At 50.5% G+C, this 16,074-nt stretch overlaps 1 protein-coding gene across 2 annotated transcripts; it reads right to left on the reverse strand.

The window, feature by feature from the left end:
- Positions 1-2,414: 2,414 nt before the first annotated feature.
- Pif1 (PIF1 5'-to-3' DNA helicase) lies at positions 2,415-14,482 on the reverse strand. 2 transcript variants are annotated; one of them, XM_060384874.1, is made up of 14 exons: positions 13,826-14,482; positions 10,437-10,578; positions 9,401-9,957; positions 8,690-8,822; positions 8,481-8,606; positions 8,212-8,365; positions 7,994-8,108; positions 7,783-7,889; positions 5,883-6,022; positions 5,469-5,575; positions 4,513-4,600; positions 4,267-4,412; positions 3,247-3,438; positions 2,415-3,050 (listed from the first exon to the last, which is right to left on the reverse strand). In XM_060384874.1, the coding sequence occupies exons 3-14, from the start codon at positions 9,944-9,946 to the stop codon at positions 2,991-2,993; spliced, it is 1,914 nt and encodes a 637-aa protein (XP_060240857.1). In that variant the 5' UTR covers positions 9,947-9,957; positions 10,437-10,578; positions 13,826-14,482; the 3' UTR covers positions 2,415-2,990. The 2 variants fall into 2 exon arrangements, with proteins under 2 accessions (XP_060240857.1, XP_021499893.1); XM_021644218.2 differs by lacking the exon at positions 13,826-14,482 and having other exon boundaries at positions 10,437-10,592.
- Between the last annotated feature and the right edge of the window lie 1,592 nt (positions 14,483-16,074).

Genomic DNA, 16,074 nt, shown 5'->3' on the forward strand with positions numbered 1-16,074 from the left:
GGCCGTACCTCCTGCTGGCAGCCTATTAAAAGGACATGGAAGAAGGAAGCTTCTCTCCTTGCCTGCTTGCTCTCTCTTTGGCACCTTCATTCCATCACTGGCACTAGAGTCTAGTTCTTCAAGATTCTGGCACAGACTGAACATACAGCCTCATACACCAAACAACTGGATTATTGGACCTTCCATTGGTAGACAGCCATTGCTAGCCTAGCTGGACCATGGCCTGTAAGCCATTCTTATTAATACCCTTCTTATTATTCCAACAGTTTGGTTCCTCTAGAAACCCTGACTAATAACACCATTCTGTAAGTGAACTTTTTTTTTTTTTTGGTTATGTAGTTGTTTTTGGGACTCTGTCCCATTGTAATAGGTCTCCCTCCGCACCCTAAGATGGGCTATGTCAGCCTTGTTTACTGTGGGATCTACAGTGTGGGATCAATCACCCTCATGGGAATATTCATGAGAAAAAAAGGATGATCACACAAGATGGACAGGTAGTTCCCTTTATCACCTGCAGTAAGGTGAATCATGGGAATGTTTCCCTTTGTGTTGCTTTTGCTTGTCCCCGCCCTCTTCCCCCATTCTAAACCAGCCCACACATTGGCTTCTTGGTTTAAAATCCTGAAGCTGCCTGAGGACAGTCTTTGCCAGATTTGCTTTCCAGATTCAGTTCCTTCAGATGATGTTGTGGGAAAGAGGCAGAAAGGAGGATCCTTGAGATTGGGGAGTCTCCTGGGAGCACCCAGGAAGGTGGCAGGGTTGCCAGGATGAGGCACCTGGATAGGCTGCCCCTTCTGCCTCTACCCTGGGTGTCATTGCTGCTTGTGGATGTTGGTCACCCCAAGTGTCAGCAAGGCATGATGGAGCCCTGGTTGCTGTGGTTGGACCTGTGTCATCCTCAGTGTGGAGTGTCTTGACTCCTGACAGAAGTGAGGTTTTACTATACCCACCAGCGATATGCATTCCAGGATAGGTTAAATTAGATGCCCCCAAAATAAAGAATTGCTGGGTTTATGCCTGCCTGCCTCGGGGGCACTGACATCAGCAGTCCCCTCGGGACACACCTGTCTTTGTTGTCCAGGCCTTCTAGGAGCATCTCCACAGAGAGATTGCTAAGGAGAGGAGCTTCAGGCACCCAGGTGGTCGTGGGAAGACATCTCCTGGTGTGACTTCTGGGAAGTAGGAAAACACCTCTTCAGGGGTGAGAGAGAGAGCCCCATGGTTAAGAGTATGTACTGCTATTGCAGAGTTCCATTCCCAGCACCCAGCTCAGGAGGCTATAACTATAACCTGCCTGATACAGGTGCTGGGAATCCAACTGTAGTCCTCTGCAGGAACAAAATAGGCTGTTAACCACCAAGCCATCTCTCAAGCCTCTCTGTCATGCTTTTTTGTGATAAACTGAAGCTGGTTTGTTGGAGGAAAAACTCAGTCCTCATGTGAATAAATGAGCTGGGGTGTCTGGGTAAGGGGGCTCCCCTATTCTCAGGAATAGTGGAGAGAGGATGTGGGAGGGAGGGTGGGACTGGGAGCAGAGGAGGGAGGGGCCTATGAATGAGATGTAATTTGAATTAATTAATAAAACAACCAAAAAAAGATAGTTTGTTGATGGCTCTTTCTCTACTGGAATATCAAAGCCAGAGTCTCAGGGAGAACCTGAACTTAGAACTGTCCTAGAGTAGTTTTGTCTTAACTTGTGGGTGATAGTTACTAACTTTATCGGTCCAGTGTTTGTCACCGCCTTCAGATAACTCAGCTTTCCAAATGACAGTATGAACAAAACCTCATAGACCTCACCCCAGGTCACTGTGATCTGGGTCCTTGCCATGGCTGAATAAACATCCCTGTGTGCACTCCTTTCACGAGGGAGAGAGACCAGGTAGGAGGCAGTTACACAACTCACAAGTTTACTCTGCTAAATAAATACAACTGACAACATCCATTTCAGTGCCCCATACCTACCTCTCCCCTACAAACAGCCCATTTTGCCTTATCTGTCCTCAGGTCAGGCTCAGAAGGGTGTTTACTCAGGGCTGTGTAGGCTGAGCCCAGCTGTGAAGGTAACTAAACTATCTTGGGCTTGTGTCTGGTCTGAATCCCCTCTAAGCTCCTGCCATGGTTTGGGCGGTTTTCCTTACAGGTTTATGTGCCGGAAGCTTCGTCCCTCGTGCAGCAGTGTGAGGGTGACGTAACCCTTTGGAGATGGATCTCACGGAAGGTAAAGCGAGGGGGTCCTGCCCCAGCAATGGATTAATGCTGTCCACAGAATTACTATCTCCCGCTGCTTGTGTCTTCCCGTGGTCCTGCCTGCATGGGTCCCCGCCCTGTAGTGCCAGCTACCATGAAGCCCCAGCAAAGCTGAGCATAGGCAGCTTCTGTGTTCTTAATCTTTTAGAACTGTGAGCCAATAATAGTTAAAAATAAATCATTTTTTCATTAAGTACCAGCCTCATATATTTTGTTATGATAGTATGAAGAAAATTGAAACAGATCCTGGGGCTAGCAAGATTGCTCATCAGGCAAAAGTGCCTGCCCCCAAGCCCTATGACCTGAATTTAACCCACAGAACCCACAGGGGTAAAGAGAAAACCATCCTCCTCAGGTTGTCCTCGGAGCGTCACACGTACGCTGTGGCGCGCATGCGCACAAAATAAATAAATGCAGCGCAAGAAGACAGGCCCTGATCGGGGTCTCCTGCTGCTCCTGCAGCACCTGCCTGCAGGCACTGCCTCTCCGCCTGCAGCTCAGAACTCTGGCCATGTGTCCATCTCTTGTAGAGAGAGCTTTGTCCTCTGGTAACCATCACCAGTTCCAGCTTCTGACCCCGAAAGTTTCTCCAGGGAAAGGGGTGAAACTGAGGCAGAGCTGGTAAGTAGGTAGGAAACCATGTCCTTAACCCTACCATCAGGCTGAATGAGGGAAGAAACACTCCCCAGTTATTTTCTAGGGCCTTGACCCGTGAAGAAGCTTGTCTTCTCTCTCAGCTGAGGTCAAAGGTTTGGGTCCATGTTCTCCAGATCCGCGTTTGCCTCATCATCATCCTGGGACTCCTAGGTCAGAACCAGAAAACCAGTCACAGATTTGTGCCAATCCCTGGGGCCCAGCCTGAGGGCCAACACCTCTTTCCTTCTGTCTCCACCCAAAAGGAGCCCGCAGATTCTCTGCCCTAGGGGTCTCCCTGCTAGGCCTTCCCCTGTCCTTCTCAGCCTGCCCACCTAGGAGGTCCATCTTTAGGTGACCCCTTACCAGGCTGAGGCCCCTCGCCTGCTGCAGGGTAGCGTAGAAGCGCAGCACTTGGGAGTCACAGCGAACCACCATGGGGTTGAAGTCCAGCACGCGAAGGCCCTGGAGGCTGCGGGCCCGGGAGAGGGCGACATAGGCTTGGCCGCTGGCAAACACACGGCCCAGAGAGATCTCCACACAGTCCAGAGACATGCCCTGGGTGATGGAGGGACAGTAAAAGCCAACTTATCCTCCGGTCCTTTGCATTCAAATGACGGTTACCAACCCAGCTACTGCTCCCAGATGGCCTCGCCCATCCAGGGTCTCAAGCAAGGGAGACCTGCGCCTTACACGGGTTTGAATATGGGTAGTGAATGGAGTGTGGGGGCACAGGACCAAGGCAAGAGTTGAGGGACAGGGTGAGAGAGAGCTCAGGCAATGGTCAGACAGGTACAGTGTGCTAAATCTGTATAGCGCTAAACTCTACCTCTCCACTAGCTCTGAGGCCTGGGCAGGTTTCTTAGCATCTTTGTTTTCTACTGTGTGTATATCACCAACTATTGCTAGTTGTATCCATACTTCATATGGTTATTACAGGGATTAACCTATTCTGATCATGGTCAGGAAATGGCAGAGGAGGACCTAGAAAGAGAGAGAAGAATGTGGACTAGGAAATGCACTAAAGAAAAGTTCAGAGCTCAGTTGGCTTGGCTGGTAACATGCTTGCCTAACAGGCATGAAGCCCTGGGTTTGGACCCCAGCACCCGCATAAACCAGGCATGATGGTGTACACTTGTAATACCAGCTTGCAGGAGACAGAGGTAGGAAGATCAAGGCTGAGTTTGAGGCCAGCCTGGGCTACATGAGACCCCATGGAAAGAGCGAAAAGGAAGGAAGGTTGGTAGGCTTATTTTGCTTCTGATCTGGAATATCCTGTCACAGGGATGTCCAGTTCCCTTATAGTCTTTAAGACACATTTCAGAATGTCCCAGCATATCCTGCCCACTCTGCCCAATTTTGCCCACCCCTGCACTGGGCACTCACCTGGCTTTTGTGGATGGACATTGCCCAGGCCAGCTGTAGGGGAAGCTGCTGCCGACTGAGAAACTGGCCTCCAGTGACCTGTACTGTCCAGCGGTCAGTGCGGATGACCTCAGTGACACCACACAGGAACCGTACCCGGGGCAGCCCTGAGGAAGGTATGGAGAAGTCCGACCTTTTAGCCAGCCTGTGGTTTGTCCTGCTGTGAAGCAAACTCAAGCAGTATGAGGGCCCTCCACCACCACTCACCTCTCCCTTCCGACTCAAAGCCAACTATCACTCCTCGGGCACCATTCACCAGGCCCCGAGACACTGCTAAGTTCTTCACCAACATGACCTGTGGAGGACAAAGTACAGGGATGGAGAAGGACCCACCCCATGTGCCTGACTCCCTTCCGCAGTTAGAGTTCAGAGAGAGGGTGTGGGCTATTAAGGAACTGAATCCCAAATCTTAGCACAACCGCCTCTGTGGTGACTTGACTGACCTCTAGGAAAAGCTGCCTTATTTTCCTGGAAATATCTTGGCCTTACCTAGTGTCAAAGGGGCTTATTATTCATGGAATTGCCCAGAAAGGTGATGAGGCCATGAGGGTAACCTGCATCACAGGACTTTGAAAACAGTTAGAATTCGCTGGGTATAGTGGTACACGCTTTTAAGTACAGCAATCAGGAAGCAGAGGCAGGTGGATCTCTATGAGTTCCAGGCTACCCTGGTCAACATAACAAGTTCCAAGCCATCTGGGGCTATATCCTTATCCTATTTTTAAAAAGCGGGGGAGGTATTTCTGCCTAGAGGACCAAAAATCTTGACACTAGCTCCTGCCATCCCTCTTTTAGCCATAATGCTTGCATTTCCCCATGTGTACCTAATGGATTCTGAGGAAAAATCTACCATTCTTGTCCATCCCATAAGGGAGGGGTCAGAAGCTGCCTATCTATAAAGTATACTACTATAGGGGTAGTATACCTTACATCATGGGGATGTCACCATGGGAGAGACAGTCCACCTGGGAACTGAGCTTCAGTAAGAGAAAGAGGCTTGCCCAAAGCAGCATTGCTTGAGAGGGCTCTAGATGTTAAAAGAAGCAAGAAGGGGGAAAGCTGAAGACAAATATGGGAGAAGCTAGTCACAGTGGGTTCATCAACTATTAAGTAGCCTTGGTAGAGTATTAATAATCAGGGACCCGGCCCTGTTTCCTGCTCACCTGAGCCCCCAGCTTTAGCTGAAGGACACGGCTAACAGGACACTGGGCATCCAGGGTCTGGGCCAGCTCGGGGTCACTGTCTATAGCCTCAAAACTGTGTACTTCACCTAGAAAAGCAGAGTTGGGAAAACAGGTAATATATTATTGACTTGTTATTCCAAAAAATGTATTAGGTATTACATTTGTATTAGCTTCCAAAAATGTATTAGGTCAAGATGGTTGTGGGGGAATGGACTGGGACAGCTCAGGCCTATCTGGGGCCTTGGAATCAGCTCACCACAGCTTTGGGGTCATAGTTTCATCTACATGTACATAGAACGTGGGCCCAGTTTGCTGGGGATGTGTGGAGGAGGCTCACACCTGTGTGATGGTCCCCTCCCAGCTGGCATTGCCAAGCGCAAGCATTCTGTTTACCTGGCAGCTCCTTCAGCCGCTTCTCATTGGTGAGGGCCACGTCATCCTGGTGGGTGCAGAGTCTCGTGGCCACAATTCCATCTCTTCCCACTTTATGGGCAGCTGTGGCCCTGAGCTGGCGGGTGACTTCATCTGAACATCTGTGGGGGCTGCACTGTCAGGCCAGAAGTCCCCTGGACACCAGAAAAGGTGGGGGCCTGCTGCACAGGCCAAGCCTTGGGACCCCAAAAGGGCACCAGGACAAGACTTGCTGCTACCCAAGCCCCAGTTGGTCTACTTGTCTCTCAGATGTGGGCAGTGACCGTCGGGCTAAGGATGCTGCACTCTGTGTAGAGGTGGGCCTACTCCTGCGTCTGCCTCCAGGGAAACTGGCCACCGCCGAACCCACAGTGTGCCAGAGAAGCAGGGTGTAATGAGTGAGCCTGGGCCAGAGGGTTGCAGGCCTGGAATGAGAGGCCAGCGTTCACACCCTGTAATCCTGGCCATCCTGTCATCAGATTGGACTTGAGGGACTTCTAGCCACTTGCCTACTGCTTTGGCTGAAATAGCTAGCTAGCCTGAGTATTCTTTTTTTTTTCTTCTCTGTGTGGTGCATGTGAGAGAGAGTACAAGCTGGAAGTCAATGCCGAGTGTCTTCCTCAGTTACTTTTAGCCTTTGTTTTTTGCTTTTTTGAGACAAGGTCTCACTATGTAGCCCTGGCTCTCCTAGAACTCACTTTGTAGACCAGGCTGGCCCAGACTCACAGAGATCCACCTGCAGAGTACTGGGAATAAAGGCACGTGCCACCACCTTGTTTGTTTTTGAGATGGGGTCTCTTACTGAACCTGGAGCTTACTCACCAGGCCAGTGAGCTCAGGAATTCTCCTGTTTTGACCTCCCAGCACAGGGGTCTACAGGAATGTGCTGTCAACCCAACTTTTTACGTGAGCACTGGGGAATCCAAACCCAGGTCCTCAAGCTTGTGTAGCAAACACTCTACTGCCTGAGCCCTCTCCCCAGCCTACTAGCATGTGTTTCTATGTGAAGTATGGCATAGGTAGCAGTTTGTTGTTTGTTTTTTTGTTTTGTTTTGTTTTCGTGTGAAATAGTATCTCCCTCAACAGCCCAGGGTGGCCTCAAACTCACTATTTTTAAGATTTATTTATTTATTTACTTACTATGTTTACAGTGTTCTGCCTGCATGTACACCTGCACGCCAGAAGAGGACACCCAGATCTTACTACAGATGGTTGTGAGCCACCGTGCAGTTGCTAGGAATTGAACTCAGGACCTCTGGAAGAGCAGCCAGTGCTCTTACCCTCTGAGCCACCTCTCCAGCCCCCCCCCTTATTTTTATGTACATTTGGTTTTTGGCATACATATATATCTGTGTGAAGGAGTCATCACAGACCAGACAGTTGTGAGCGGCCATGTGGGTGCTGAGAATTGAACCAGGGTCCTCTGGAAGAGCAGCCAGTGCTCTTAACCACTGATCTGTCTCTCCAGTCCTCCAAACTCACTATTTTATACCTTAGCGTCTTAAGCCCTGTGGTTACAGTTATGTGCCATAATGCCCAATGCCAAATATTATATTTATTTATTTATTTATTGGTGTTATAACATTCTTGACTATATTCTGTCCTAAGTTGTCCAGCGTCCTGTCCAACCTTGTTTTCCTGTACAGACTTCTTGCTTCTGAGGACAATCATCTCTCCCACTTTCCTGAACCAGGTGTAGTTACCAAAAGCCTCTAAATCCTAGGACTGAGGCGGTAGGGGCAAGGGGATCAGGAGTTCAACGTCATCCTTGGCCACATAGCAAATGCTACACCAGCCTAGACTACATGAGGCCCACCACCCCAAAACATACTATAGGTCCATGCTCGTATCCCCAACCCATGGCCCCTTTTCCAGTACCTACCTGCCCAACCTCACAGCCTGCAGTAGAGAGATGAAGGTTGGGTCTGCCTGCCTCCAAACCTCAGTCAACTCCAGAATCACTGGCACACACCTTCTCCAGCTCTTGGCCTGGTGAGGAGGAGTGGGGGAGTCAGGGAACAGAGAAGACATAGGCTCAGAGTCAGGGTGTAACTCCCCATAAGCAAAGGCCAGGGCTAGGGCGTGGCCAGTACCTGGAAGCAGAATCGAGGGTTCTGGGAGCCTTTGGTCACTGGTGGCAACTGTAAGAAGTCCCCACAGATGATGAGCTGGATCCCCCCAAACGGCTTATTCTGCTGCCGGACAGCTCTGGATAGGAGCAGGGAGTGCTTTAGAGATGCTGGTGGGCAAGCCCCTTGGGGGAAATTACCAGACTCTTGCCTCGGTGACTGCTCTTGCTGTACACACTGACCTGGCCACTGCTTCCAACTTGTCAAACAAGTCTGCCTCTACCATGGAGATCTCATCGATGACCAACCGCTGGCAGTTCAGCCACCCCTGCCGCACACCTGGCCGATGGGCCAGGGCCACACACTGGGCCAGGGGAGCCTGGCCTGAGCCAATGCCTGTGGGTGAAACTCTTCAGTCTCTGCTGAGATCCCAGCTCTCCCCACCCCCATCTCTCCCCTCCTTTCCACAGGCTTGGCTTGCTCTTAACAGAAGCCAGGGGTTCACACTTACCTGCAAAGGCATGAAGGGTGGTGCCCCCGATCTGGCAGGCTGCCACCCCAGTGCTGGCAGTGGCCACAGTGCCCGTAGGAGGCAGGGAACCCAGGATATGCTTCAGCAGATAGGACTTTCCTGTCCCTGGGCAGTGGGCAAAGTCAGGGTGGCCTCATCTTGCATGCCGTTCTAAGGCTGCCCCCAGCCCCCACCCCATTCTCCAGTACCTGCACTCCCGGTGAAGAAAATGCTCTGGCCTTTCAGGACCGCCCTCAGCACGGCAGCCTGCTCCTCAGAGAGCTTCGGCTTGGTGGAGTGCATGCTCAACTTCTTCACAGGCAGGGGCCACCTTGGAGCGCCCTGGGAGGAACAGGGCTGCCTCAGAACCTCCCGCTGTTCGGTCTGTGTGCATTGCAACACAGCCCTCTGCCTTGCCCTTGACTTCACTTGGAACTTTGAGCAGGTTTGTCCAAACAAATACTAACCTCCGTTTCTGGCTTTTCGCCAGTTCAATGCCAGGCATCTTAGATTGGTGACCACACCGGATCTAATCTAAAAGGTCTGTCAGACCCACCTGGTGGTTTTCCCTTGAGGTGACTGGACTATTGCCTGTCCCCGTCCTTTTCCGTTCTCGCCAAAAGTTCCTCTCTTCTGGGGCTATAACACCCATTTTTCCTTCTCAAGTTTCCTTGCCTAGTCTCCCCTGCTGCTATCTCTTTGGCCTGGCCTAGTTTCCTGTTCTCAGTTTATCCCAATCTCGGGAATTACTGGTGGCGGGGAAGCGCGCATCACTGGGACCATACTCAAATGATGTACGATGGGCATTTCAGATCACCAGAGATCCAATTAATATTGCGGACCATCTTCCCCCATCCTTGGGCCTCCCGGCTCTCTTGCATCCTCAACAGTAGCACGCCCACTCCCTTTCTGATCCTCACGGTATTAGGCTTGGATTCCGTTGGCTGCTTCTCCAGCACGGAATCTGGAGCCCGGGTGGCCTTTGCACGCCGCAGTTCCTCGGGCTGCACTGGACTGATGGTGACAAAGTCTCGGGGCCGCGGGCCTAGGAGTTGCTCGCGAGCAGAGGCGGGTCCCGGCCCCGGGGCGGCCGCCAGCTTCAGGCGCAGCGTGCGCAGGAAGCGGTGCAAGCGCGCGGGGGGACAGTCGGAGAGCAGCAGCTGCACGGAGCCAGCCCGGGGGGCGCCTTCCGCGGGGAGCCGCAGCGTGCTGCGCCCGGCCGCGGCGAAGCGGGTGAAGAGGCGCGCGGCGCGCAGCGGGAAGCACCGCGGCCGCCCCGCCGGCCCCGCGGCCTGCAGTCGCAGCACTAGCTCGCGGCGCTCGTTTCGACCCAGGCTCAGCTCCGCCGCGCGCAGAGCCTGGCGCTTGCGAGGTTGCCCTCCGGGACTCAGCTCCTCCACGGCCACCCGGCAGCTCAGCTCCGCGTCGTCACATGCACCTGTCGCCCCCTGGGTGCTGGAAAACATCTCCGGGGCCTCTGCAGGCAAAGTCACAGAAAACCGGGATGTAACAGGCGGCACGGATGTCGTGACGAAAAGTCCTATCCAGGCCAAGTAGGGTCCAGGAGCTTTTCACTGGTCACCGAAGGTGCCACCGAGACGCCCTGGAGCGCGGAGAAGCGTCCCCGGCTGCGGTTCTCCGAGCCGTGGAAGGCGGTGTCAAACTCACGCAGGGCTGGCGAGCCTCGGTGGTCCTGCAACGGCCACATGAGAAAGGGGTTCCTGCTCAGAAATAAGCCTGCCTAAGAAGACACGAGGACGGGACCCGTCGGGGACGTCCACCCAGACGTTGGGAGGAGTGAAAACAGGCTGAGACAGGCACACCCCCTCCACAGACTGTTGTAGGCATCAGGGTCAGTGTGATTCCCGTGCTTTGGAAAGGATGGATTTTTAGGTTATCCATGGAGCCTCCGGCCCAGGAATCCAGCGACCCTCCGTCCGACCCGCTCCTCTGTACCTCTCCCGGCGAGGATCCCCAAAATAATCACGTTCTTTGTCTCCCACCTCAAGGATCCGACGGAACGACTCGTCGCTTTCGGAGGAAAAAGCCGATCAGAACCGGCAGGCAGCAAAGCTGCGGAGCTGAGAACATTCAAACTCTGGGAACAGAAGAATCACCCTATCACTGGCCTGGGCTGGGCAGGCTCTAGCCAATCAGGGGACGGGGCGTGCCCTCGCCTTTCGTCTGCTTCCATCTCCGCGGAGACTGGGAGGCGCAACCCACCGGAACCAGCTTTTCCTGGCGGAGGGACGAGCGTCTGGAGTTCCACATGCGGCCGTGGCGGGGGAGGGAAGTGGCCGCGGCTGCTGGCGTGTGGCGTGCTGTCACCCAGAGCGGCTCTGAAGATTTTTCTTGTCCTTCTCCCTCCCTCCCCAACGTACACACACTCGACTGGGGAAAATCTGCCTAGTCCTTTTCACACCTTGTTCCCACCCACAAAACCACGGGGCAGGCCCTTCCACGCGCCAGCCAGGTCCGCCTCTCTGTTCCCTGATTCTTTTCACCCTCCTCTGCCCTCCCAAGAATTTTTCTGTACGCTTGTCTCTTTTAAGGAGCTTTAAGACCAGTGTCAGGTCCAGAGGGTATAAAGGAAGCCAGCGAGTACTTGTCTTCAGAAATCTCTTGTCCTCTGGTTGCTTTGGCTCCTCAGAGAATCTATGCTTTTTCAGCTGGGGTCTTGCTACAGTGTGTAGGCTGCTCTTGAATTCCGTGTCTTAAAGGAGCCTCCTCCTTCAGCCCCCTATGACTTCAGGCACCTGACACGCTCCAGCTTTGAAAACTTTTAATTATTATTTTCCCTTCACTGAAGCTTGAAATTACATGGCTGGAAGGTTCTTCCAGGTGAGTCGAGTCGCTGCATTTTATAGATAATGACAGCACTACAGACTAAATTGCCTTTTCTTTTCTTCTTTTCTTTTCTTTTTTCTTTTCTTTCCTTTTCTTTCCTTTCCTTTCCCTTTCCTTCCTTCCTTCCTTCCTTCTTTCTTTTCTTTCCCTCCCTCCCTCCCTCCCTTCCGTCCTTCCTTTCTTTCTTTCTTTCTTCTTTCATCTTTCTTTCTTCTCCCCAGCCCCCTCCAGGACATCATTTATCCAAGGCTAGCCTCATATTTCTTAAAGTTGCTACTTACAGGGACATGACATTGAGTTTCTAATCATTCTGCTTGCATCTTACTGTTGTGACTCCATGCATCTACCACTGCAACCACTTAGTTCTGAAGTGCAACCATCAAATTCTATTTTCAAAACTTTTTCTTCTTTAAAGAAAGAAGAGGCAGGCAGATCTCTGTGGGTTCAAAGCCAGACAGGTCTATAGAGCTGAGCTTCAGGAAAGCCAAGGCTACACAGAAACAAAACAAAAAACCAAAACCAAACAAACAAGAATTACTTTATTTTATCTGCATGAATGTTTTGCCTGTGTGTGCACCACTTATGTACCTGTTGAATCCCTTGACACTGATGGCTGAGAGCCACCTGTGGGTTCTGGGAACTGAGCTCAGGTCTTCTGCAAGATGAACATGTGCTCTTTACTGCTGGGTCATCTCTCCAACCCTCAGAGCCTTTTCATTGAAATTGGAGAAACAGCTCAGAGGTTAAGAGCACTTGCTCTCAGCATCTACACGGTGGCTCACAACCTTCTGTTCCAGGGGATCCAACACCTTCCGGTACTCATACAAATGTAGGCAAAATGCTCATGTACATATGTATGTGTGTATGTATATATTTAAATAAATATTAAAAACTTTAAAACTTTTTCACCATCTCACATAGAAACTCTGTACCTACTGAGACAAAAATGTGCAGTTTTTTTTATTCTCAGATCCCGGTAAATATTCTAGCAAATACAATGCAGAAAGGTTGAAAGAATTTCACAGCATGGCCCAAGTAATGGTTCAGCAGGTAAAGGAAACTGCCACCAAGTCTGACAACCTGAACTTGATCCTAGGGACCCATATGGTGGATGGAGAGAACCAACGCTCCTCAGTTACCCTCTGACCTCCACATTTGCACATTGTCTGTCTGTCTATCTCTCACACACACACATTGTAATTTAGTTTTGTTTTCAAGATAGGGTTTCTCTGTGTCACAGCCTGGGTGTCCTGAAACTCTGTAGACCAGACTGACTTTGAACTCAGAGATCTGCCTCTCTCTCCTTGCCGAGTGCTGGAATTAAAAGCATGCACCTCCACTCATCAGCACAATGTAATTTTTTAAAGAAGAAAAATTATACAGTAAATAATCATATGGCCACTACCTTTTTATGTTAATATTTGTTTTTGCACATATCTATACACTTGTCATTCTGTATATCAATCTATTCTTTGGCTACACATTTTAAAGTTGTAGACATCAGTGTATTGCTTAAGTATGCTTGACATAAATGAGATGTTGCTTGATATGTTTCTTTAGTTGTGCTAGTAATGAAAGCCAGGCGCTTGCCCATACTCTACCACTAAGAACAACTCTAGTCCCACCATTTTGTTTTCTTTTCTTTCTTTTGTCTGTTTGTTTTTGGAGACAGGATTTCTCTGTCCCAGAACTTGCTCTGTAGACCAGGCTGGCCTAGAACTCAGAGATCTGCTTTCTTCTGCCTCCTGAATCTTGGGATTGAAGCTGTACAACACCAGCTTTATTTGGGGTTTTGAAACAGAGTCTTGCTATACGGTTCAGGATGACCTAAGACATGTTATGATACAGCCCCAGCTGGTCCTACACTAGAAATTCTCTTTGCCTTTGTCTCCTAAGAGCTGAGAATAAAAAAAAGACCACCATGCCACCATGCCTGGTCCATGTGAGTGTGTTTTAACTATTAGATTGGTTCACTTTATTTCATGTGTGTGCAGTGTTTTGCCTGAATGTACGAATATGCACCACATGTCTGCTGAGGTCAGAAGAGGGAGTTGAGCCCCCTGAAACTGAAGTTGCAGCTAGTTGTGAGCCACCTGTGGGTGCTTCAAATGGAACCCAGGTCCTCTGCAAGAGCCACTGCTCAGCCAGGCGGTGAGCATGCCTTTAGAATCTCAGCACTTGGGAGACAGAGGCAGGTGGATCTCTGGGTTCCAGGCCAGCCTGGTCTACAGACAAGTTCCAGAACAGATAGGACTACATATAAAAACTCTATCTTGCGGGAGGGAGGGGTTGGGGGGTGAAGCCATCTCTCCAGTCCATGCATCTAACTTTTCTGACTTATAATTTCTTTTAAATGGGCAAGGAATTCTGAACTATAGAATAGGTACTATGTGGTATTATTCGAACGTGTTAGACATTTTTCCCACCTAAGCTTTTGTAAGCGAAAGAACAGAGGCCTTGTAGCAAGACACCCAGAGCTCAATGTTTCTTGGACTCACCCTCTGCCTAAAGCTGCTCAGCAGTTCTGAGACTTGAGTCTTGATTGGCAGATGCAGAGGATCGCAGAGGATCGGAGGCACAGAGCATCCTCACAACCACAGTCCAACTTCCTTCTTTGTTGCTTTGGGTGGTAGTGTACACGTGTGAGTCTCTGCTTGCTGCTGCCACTATGAGGTCAGTTTTGAGGGAGGCACAAAGCTACTTTTCAATTTCCTTTCCTAAACCCAAATCCTGGGTTTGAGACAGACACTTGGAGGGAGGGGTTTCTTAGAAAATTTTCTCTTGTAGAACTCTTTCCGGGTCTTACCTGATCTCTCCCGCTGGAAGGCCCCAGTCCACACTAAAGAAACAACTGTAACTTTAGCAAAGGGCAATATCATGTGATCTAAAAAGAACCCCATCCCTCCACCTTAGGATCCTTTCTCTCCAAGCTCTTGCCTTCCTTCTTCTGCAATCCGAAGCTTTCAAAGAAAGCATGGTTAGAAGAGATGAATGAGAAAACAGTATTGATTTCTCAGGCCTCTGAGGCTGAGCTAGAAGCCAGCCTAGGCCACAGTGTGATACCCAGTCTAAAAGCAAAACCACAGCCACACACATAAACATAATACCAAAGAGAACTGGACCTCACCTTGCTCCTGCTCTTTCCCCCACCTCCTCCCTCCCTCTCCCCTCTCTCATATACAGACCCCTCTGTCCCTGTCTTTCAATTTTAAGACTTGATTATCATTTGCTGACTATCAATATTTTACTTGAGCCTGCCTACCTTCACTCAGCTTCCTCATACATCTCGATTTGAAATGCCAGTAGGCATGTCAAACTCACTTTCTCCAAAATAGAGCTTTCATTCTTCTCCAGTGCCAACTGAATACACTCGTTTTTCTCCTGTCTTCATTCAGCAACAGTCTCCTGGTTACCTGAAGTCCCAGATTCCACTCTTATTATAACCCATTCTCCAAATAGCAAGAAATGGGATTGTTTGTTTGTTTGTTTGTTTGTTTGTTTTTAGAGACAGGATTCTCCGTGTAGCCCTGGCTGTCCTGGAACTCATTCTGTAGACCAGGCTGACCTCTAATGCACAAAATTCCACTTGCCTCTGCCTCCAGAGTATTGGGATTAAAGGCCCAGTGCAAGTGGGATTTTATTTTTGAGTTGTTTCCCTTCCTGTTTAAGGAACTTTATAAAGGATGGAATGTTTCAATCTTGGAGGAAGCAGTTATACAACACTGTGGTCCTCCTGCATTGTTTTCTTCATCCTTCTTAAAATTTTAAATTGTTTTATTCTCTTATGTGCACCAGTGTTTTGCCTGCAGGCATATCTGTGCACCACTTACATGTCTGGTGCCCCTGGAACTGCAGTTACAGACAGTTGTGAGCCACTTGCGTGGGTTCAGAACCAAATCTGGATCCTCTGGAAGAGCAGCAAGTGCTCCTAACCAAAGAACCGTCACTACCCCTCTTCACCCTTTAGGTGCAGAACCAGGTCCAGACCTGAAGGGCAGTGTGTTCCATCCTCTTCCACAGAGAACTGAGAAGGACCCAGGAGCCCAAAGGCCAGCAGAGGGCAGTGAAAGAGAAGTCTGGCCAACTGGCGTAGCAGGGACCAGAATCAAAGGAGGTCCGTCACCGTTAATCCATTCCACAAGCAAAACATTTACACCTCACCAGGAAAGGCCGTGTGTGTGTGTGTGTGTGTGTGTGTGTGTGCGTGCGCGCGTGCAGGGGATTGCCGGAAGTTTGAATATCACATTCACCCTTCGAGCCTTTTTCTCCAGCATAATGAAAGTGCATGGTAGACTTTCTCTACTTGTCGCTTCACCCCACTCTCCAGCAACGTGGTCAGGTCAGGGCTGGATGGAGTCAGTTTACAACAAGAGAATCAGAGAGGGATTGAAGGAGGAAAAGGAGAGCACGGAGTTTGGGATTTCAGAGAGCCAAAGGCATACACGCTCCATAAAGGAACCGAGTCAGACTCTTATTCTGGCCGTGAACCCCAAGCTCACGGCCGGGCCCCACCCAGAAGTTCCACAGACCAGAGACCGCCGCCACTACCGCGGAGGGGAAAGAAGACGGACCTCTCTGTAAACTCACTGCTGAACTGCCCCGGCAGCTGGATCCGGTCCCGCAACCCGGGCCCACTGGGTTAGGAAACCTCACAGGCATCAACTACGCACCGCTCCCCCGGCTCGCCGGGTCAGCCGCGCCCCCGCCCCGCCCCGCCCGCCGCACCCTGCTCACGCCCTCACGTCCC

Source organism: Meriones unguiculatus, chromosome 6 (genome assembly GCF_030254825.1).
Source record: "Meriones unguiculatus strain TT.TT164.6M chromosome 6, Bangor_MerUng_6.1, whole genome shotgun sequence".
Lineage (NCBI taxonomy): Eukaryota > Metazoa > Chordata > Mammalia > Rodentia > Muridae > Meriones > Meriones unguiculatus.

Excerpts from the sequence above, each read along its gene's own strand:
- Pif1 (XM_060384874.1), bottom strand. The coding sequence starts at position 9,946 with ATGTTTTCCAGCACCCAGGGGGCGACAGGTGCATGTGACGACGCGGAG. Across the intron at positions 5,576-5,882 it reads GCGGCTGAAGGAGCTGCCAG|GTGAAGTACACAGTTTTGAG; the intron begins GTAAACAGAATG and ends CTGCTTTTCTAG. Across the intron at positions 4,413-4,512 it reads CTTTGAGTCGGAAGGGAGAG|GGCTGCCCCGGGTACGGTTC; the intron begins GTGAGTGGTGGT and ends TACCTTCCTCAG.